At 39.2% G+C, this 7,489-nt stretch overlaps 1 protein-coding gene across 1 annotated transcript; it reads right to left on the reverse strand.

The window, feature by feature from the left end:
• Window positions 1-76: 76 nt before the first annotated feature.
• Window positions 77-6,098, reverse strand: LOC308321176 (AP-1 complex subunit sigma-2). Its single transcript, XM_080772014.1, has 5 exons — window positions 5,916-6,098; window positions 4,261-4,439; window positions 3,170-3,278; window positions 2,383-2,520; window positions 77-1,260 (listed from the first exon to the last, which is right to left on the reverse strand). The coding sequence occupies exons 2-5, from the start codon at window positions 4,437-4,439 to the stop codon at window positions 1,213-1,215; spliced, it is 474 nt and encodes a 157-aa protein (XP_080628140.1). The 5' UTR covers window positions 5,916-6,098; the 3' UTR covers window positions 77-1,212.
• Window positions 6,099-7,489: the final 1,391 nt, after the last annotated feature.

A 7,489-nucleotide genomic window follows, 5' to 3' on the forward strand; every position in this document is an offset into this window, starting at 1 on the left:
CACTGGAAATTGTCCATCTGCAAGCTCTGTCGCTTGTAAAATAGCTCATCTGCAAATCAAACACTGTTAGTCTGGGTCATCATGAATCGTCTTTACATCTAAAATAAAAAAATAAAGAAATAAGTGTACTTGCAGTATTTAAACTGAACTTTATACCTCAGCATGACAAAAACATAGCTAATAGTACAACACAAATGACCTGCGATTAATAGCTCATAATCCCTTATAATGGTTTGTAAAGTGAATCTTCCATTGATAACAAAAATATACAGTGTTCTTTGGTCATAATGTCATGTCAATGTTATTGGATTAGAATTTGCTTAAGGACAATTTTTTTTTTTAAACCAAGGTTCATGTTTGACGGTTATTAAAGAAAGCAAAAAGAATGCCCCCACCCTCCTGTCAAAAATAGCTAAATCAAAAGAATGGGGAAAAAGAATCCTCATCTTTTACTTTCTCTAATAATCTAAAACATGAACCTTGGTTGAAAAAAAACTAAAGTTGTCCTTTAAAGTCATTACTGTTTCTGAGTAAACATTTATCATTAAAGGCCATACTGATTTAATTTAATATTCAATCTGTTTTGGTAAACTTAACGAATCACATGGAAGTAAAAACACAAACAATTAATATTGGCAAAAAGAATAAAAAAGAAAATCAAACGTACTTGCTGTTTTTGAGGGGGAATGAACTAATTAATATGATTGTGTGTGAAGATGAGCAGCCATTAGTATAATATATATATGCACTGATAAATCAGAGATGTTTATATACTGTACACTTCTGTTACTGTATGTTTACAACAGCACAATTAAGAATATCTATCAATCAAACATATTTTAGACTTAAAGTCTTGTAAACTGTTCCACACACACTCTGCAATCAGTAAGCATGACAATGAATGAATTTAACTTAATACTGAACTGTTCACGATGTCACAACATTGTATTCCATGACCTTTCGAAGGCTTGTATGAGTGTACTGTACAGATGTAGTAGTGCTGCAGAATGGAGCCATAGATTGATCTGGTACCTCGGAGAGACAAACACCATAATTGGCACATCATATGACACTAGAGAATAGTTATTAGTTTCCGTTTAGATACGTACAACACTAGAACATACAACAAGAAAGACAAGACAAAGGCTTGGAGGTGGCTAGATCTACTTCGGAGGGGGCAATGCTGGGTTGTGAGAAGATGTTGGAATGCATCTATGTCAGACCAATTTCTTCCAGAACACTCCGTGGGGCCTCGGCCTCCTGCAGTTGAGGAAGAGCAGGGACAAAGGGACATAGTGAAGCTCTTATTAAACAGATGTACTTTATATACATGGACGAGTTTGTGGATTGTTTCTGTTTCATAAAGTACTATTATGAACTAGGCTTCAAAATGAATTAAGGCTAACCGATGATAAAAGAAATACCTCTGGTTTCAAAATAGGTTATAAGCAGGCTCATAAATCTGTCAGGATAATGAGGTATTATCTTTTATAAATAGTTCACATTAAAGGAATAGTTCTCCCAACAGAGGACAGTTTTTATATAATTTAGTGCACACTACTGAAGAAAAAAAACTCCCTCCCACTTCTGTGTTTACACACCAGATGTCATGGTGAGCACGCAGGCATGAATATTTTTGAAAGTTAACCATGGCAGGAGTGAAGATTTGCATTTAATATTTGGGGGAGATTTTGCCTTTCTAGTAAAGTGCTGTGCATTAAGTAATTGTGTAAATTACTGTAAGTCATTTCCACGCAGTGGGATGGTTTGGCTTCTTCCTAACTAAGATTGTATGTAGTAAGTTTATTGTCCATTTTGGTACTCTAAAGAACTGGTCACTGTTGACTTCAGCCCTCCCAACTCCCTGTGTGGTATGTAGAAAAATACACTAGCATGATGAGAGACAGGGTCAGTAGATAATGTCAGATTTTTCATTTTGGGTGACCTATTCCTTTAAATAGGCCTTTTAAAGGCAACAATATCTTACATGAACAGTTATAACTGACAGTGGGATTCCATCTAACTGCTACAGGCTAAAGCTCTACAGCTACACAAACATGCATGCCACTTAAAGAGGACAACACTTACTTTGGCATCCTAGCAAAAGGGTTAGCGACAAGGAAGAGAAAGGTACTGATTGAGTACTGCAGCATTCTATGTTACAAAGTACATACGCAAGTGAGGGCAGGAAGCAAAACATAAAAGCACAGAGGAAGGAAATCTGATTAATGAGCTTCACTATGAATTAATTCTATAGACTAGACACACAGGTGTGCTATATATGCCTACTCTTTGCCTAATGCAGTAGCTGGCCTGTCCAACAAGATCATGGGTCCTTCAAGTATGTAACTTATACATTATGTTTGAAGAACAATTCCTTACCTCCTGAAGAAGGTCAGCCTGCTCAATGGCCTTCAGCACATTCTTCTTGGAGGTCTCTTGGGCCTCTCCTCCCAACAGGAACTCGTCCAGAATGAAGTAGGCTTTCTCAAAGTTGAAAATTATATCCAGCTCACATACCTGTGAAGTCATTCCACCACATACCCCATTACATATTTTTTCCTGCACTGAAATGTACAGGTGCTATTATGCCACATGCTACTTAAAGCATAATAATTGCACCCACATTTTCAACCCCTGAATTTACCATGATCCACTAATTATTTCAGTTACAATTTGAAGGGCGCTAGCCCCTCCTATGTCCAGCTTTGAGGGTGTGTAAACACAAACATTGTCCTAACACAAACATTAAATGCCATTGACAATGAATGGCCAGCATAATTTGAAGACGAAGGTGAGGACGCAAATTGTGATTGGCCGGAATGAGATGATACAAAACGTTGCGGCAGACTCTTGTAGACCAGAACATTGAGGTTTTAAATGTAAATGTGGGGAGAACTGGAATTGGTAGTAAAGCCATAGAATAAATAAACATTATTGAGTCGCGTCACCACTAAGGCCCTGCTTTTAAGCCAGGAAAAATGTATTACCTGTCATATTAAAGAAAAAACATTCTATTCTGAAAAAAGTTCTTAATTAATGGTAACCATTCTCCATATTTAACAGCAACCATATTTTTCTCCATAGACATAAACGCAAGTGTTAAGTGACATAATGAAGTGAAGCTCACTTTAACAAAAGTTCAGGTTAAGTTTGAAAGAAGACTCACACTGCCAAAGTATTTGTCCAACAGCTCCACATATCTGTGGATGATTTCCAGAGTAATAAGCTCATTATCTTGATCCTCCACTGCACAGCAGAAGTACAGGCTGGCATATCTACGACAGAAACATAAGAAGAAGATTCGAGACAACACACACATTACACCATATAAGTGGTATAATGTCAATCAGATATACCGTATGTATAATATAATTTTTCATCTTTGTGACAGGCCTAAACATTCTCCCCTTCCTCCCCACACACAGTAACAATTTACAATTTACAATTTAGGCATTTAGCAGACGCTCTTAATCCAGAGCGACTTACATTAAGTAAGAACAAAAAAGCATGGGAATACATCACATAAAAACATTTATCATGAAACATGCGTAAGCTAAGAAAGTAACAGTGGAATATCTATATAATGAAACTATACATCTATACTACTATGCTATACATATGTACTATGACGTGCTATGACTACATACAATGCACTTATGCTGTCTACATAACATGCTATAAGTCTGTATCAAATGCTATCTAAGTCTACAGAAATGCTATCTAAGGGGGTGGGGTAAGTGCTCTGGGCCATGATGGAGTCTGAAAAGGTGGGTTTTCAGACTATGGCGGAAGATTGGGAGTGATGCTGCAGTTCTGACTGCAATGGGAAGTGCATTCCACAGGCAACAGTTTTTGACGTGGGTTTTGACATTTTCCCGTTACACACAAGATTGGTATCGGCCCGATTATGAAAAGAACAATCAGTGATCTGTCCCAAAAAACCTAATCGGAGCATCCCTACCACATATAGCAAATCTACAAGTTTGTGATGCATTGTGAGCTTGTAGAGCAGCTATTTTTGGCATGAGTCACTGGCACGTATCTATACAGAGCAGAGACACTGCAAGAACAACTTACACCAGTGCTTCTCAATGTGGGGTGCAGGGACCATCAGGGTTCCTAATGGATCTTTACAGTTCTGTAACTCTGAGATGGAACCAAATGGACCCTTATTCAGTTCCATTTGAACACACTCAAAGTTATTGGGGTCCTTAAAAAAAACGTTTTAGAACCACTACATATGCATCACTTCCTTACCTCTTATAGACAATCTTGAGGTCTCTCCATTCCAAGAAACTGCACATCTTGGGCTTCCTGGCCAGAATGGTCTGGACCAGGTCTCTAGAGATCTTCTTCCTCTCCTTGTCAGACAGAGGCACATACCACTTCTGCAAGCGCAGCTTTCCCTGCCGACTGAACAACAGCATGAACTGCATCTAAAGGAAGGAAAGTATTATAGAACATAGGGAGAATAAATGAGTAGTGCATGAGGAGAATTCTTTCTATTTGTGAGGAGCACTAGCCCCTCCTATATCCAGCTTTTATCCAGTACCTAGGCTGGTAATCCAGCTTGACAGCTGAAATCACTATAGAGGGTATGCGCGTGACATCATCGTACCTGGAAGTTATGCGGGAACGCCCACTGAGTGGCAAAAAACTACTTTCTGGCCTTGACAGCTCATTCATCCAAACAGAAAAGTCCTGTCTGATTGCATTAAACAATGTTAAACTCACCAACATTGCAGCTGTACGAAAAGCTTGAATTATCCTCTTTCTATCTGAAAAGTTTTTTTCATAAAAATCCACCATAGAAACGTTATGAGCTACTTTCTGTCAAGAAATGCCCTGCATTTGATTATTTTTCAGAGTTTCAGTGTCAGTTTGGAAGAGCTTGTTTTCAATAACACAACATTTTGCTGCCTCCTGCATTATGTGACATTTAGAAACAGGTGGTACACAGGACGGTTGAGTGAATTCCAACGAGCGCTTCCAAACTCCAACACTCCACACTGCTCAATGTTTTGCCACTCTAGATGAGGGGGGCGTGTCCTGATGGGAAAATCATGCATGTGCAATTGTGCATACTCTCTATATTCACCATGGTTTTAAAACCCTATGCTATTTTAATGGATTTTCTGAACGCATTTTTACCTATCTTTAACTGTGTCCTATCGCATGGTACTTATGTCAACCATGTGTATTGACACATCGTATTATGCTTGTTATTGTGTTATTGTATATATAGCTTTTTTGCTGTGTATTGTTGTGAAGTGCACAGACACCCCTTGGGGTGATGTTGCACTATAAATAAAAATAAAACTGACAGCGTATTCGAGTCCCAATCCCGACGACCTTTGCTGCGTGGCGTGTCTGGTCCCCCCATCACCTCCCCCTTTCCTATCAAAACTACTGTTAATCTGTCAATGAAGGCAAAAAGCCCCAAAAACATAATATAATAATAGTGTCTATTTTACAGAGCTAGCGCGCCCCTCACTTCACACGGGTGTGATTTTCTTTTATATTATTATTGTATGGTAAAGGAGGAATTCATTTCATACATGAAATGAATGTACAGTATAATTAGTTTCACCAACCATACATAAAAGAACAATACTATTTAAAAACTGGATTTGCCATCAAATCTAATGATTAGTCAGTGCCAGTGGATATATTTTAATGTTAGAATTGGGGGATTTTCTAGAAACTGTACGTGTCATCAGTAGTGTTCGGGCGTGGTTCCTATGATAGCAGGCTACATTCGCAAGCTTCAATGTTGCAAACCTGTACTGACAACACAAACAGGAGGAGGATGCTTCTCTCTCATCTTGTCAATATGTTTGTTTACGAATCATTCATGTGTCATTGTCACCCCCTCCTCCTGCGATGCACCGAGAATTAAACACAAAGCTTACCTTCGACTGAGACACACTGACGACCGGCTATGTGAACACAATCCAAACTAAACATAAATGTGCTCCCCCAAAATGAAAGGAAAAGAAAATAACTAGTGTTGTTGTTGTGTACAGCTCTTGTCCCACTAGCTAAGCTAGCTAGCTAGCTAACGGCTGGTGCGACTGTGAGAAGTGGTGGTGTGTGTGAGCGAGCAGATAATAGGTGGGGGGGGGGGGAGGAGGGTGAGAGACAGCGAGCTACGAATTCGAGAATTCAGTTAGCAGTGCTGCTATTGGTTGAATAATCTGCCAGTGCTACCACGAGGAGATTTGATTGGCTGAGGGAAGATCCGTTATTCACAGCCTGAGAAAATGAGATACCCTTCTTCTTTCACACGCCACACAATAAAATACTATTACTGAGTGATCATTTTACTGAGAGTGTCCTGTAAACAGCTCATAGAAGATAGCTGTCTGCCTAGGAATACACAATATATGTATGACCAGAGCCTCAGAGGGTGTTGTGCAGATAATGACAAGAGGGTGTTGTGTAAATAAGTAAATTCCACTGCATGACTGCAATTTGAGCAAAAAGATGAATGCACAAATCCCATTCCCACAATCCCACTTGGTTTGATTTACCGCAAGCAATGCAATTACCGGTATGCAGAACACGTTTAGTTTCAGCGACTCGAGGCATGCAATGATGCAGGAGTCTCAGCACATTAGTAATTTAGTCACAGCACAGTAGGCCTACGTTTTCTTTTCAACCAGACGACCTATAACTCCCTCTCGAACAATTCAATTCAGGGCTTTATTGGCATGATAAAACATTATGTTAAGGCTACATTGCCAAAGCAAAAAGTGGAACAATACAATACAATCAAAACAAATCTCATCCTCTCTCGTTCACGCGCGCGCGCGCGCGCGCACACACACACACACACACACACACACACACACACGCACACAATTTCCTATGTGCACACAAAATAAAGTGACAGCTGCCAGACTATCACGTCAGATTAAACTAGGATTAAAAATTGAGTCTCACAGAATTTTTCACTGTAGCCTAGGAATTCGCCCTTTAGTCTCACATACCATATTATGTTGGTCTTAAAAATGAAATGTTCCAGTCAAATGTCTCATCATTCTGATTTCATGATTTTAATCACAGTTTATTTTGTATTACATTTTGTGTTTACTGAGGATGCTTATCTAACACAAACATCCTATATTGACAAACAGCTGCTGTACGTGCTGCTCAAATACGTTTTCCTTTCCCCCCTTCCTAATAATTGGTTGTTTTTATTCCTTACAAACCTGGCACAATTGAAAAGGGAACTGGCTTTACACCGGAAAGTGCTTGGCCAAGGAACATTGTTACATTATAAACAAAATCTATATATACACCAAACACACATTTCTGAACTTTTTGTTCGATGTTTATGTGTAGTAGGCTGTAGTTAACTTGCAATGCATTTCAGACTGAAATGCCTGCATGCACTGATTTCAGTGCTAAAGACTGTACAGTACACTGTGGGCACGTTCGGAAATACCGCACCGGAGCGCACTCATCTCAGTTTGCATTGCAC

This window comes from Protomyctophum bolini (genome assembly GCF_963924005.1).
Source record: "Protomyctophum bolini genome assembly, chromosome: 1".
In the NCBI taxonomy this organism is placed as follows: domain Eukaryota; kingdom Metazoa; phylum Chordata; class Actinopteri; order Myctophiformes; family Myctophidae; genus Protomyctophum; species Protomyctophum bolini.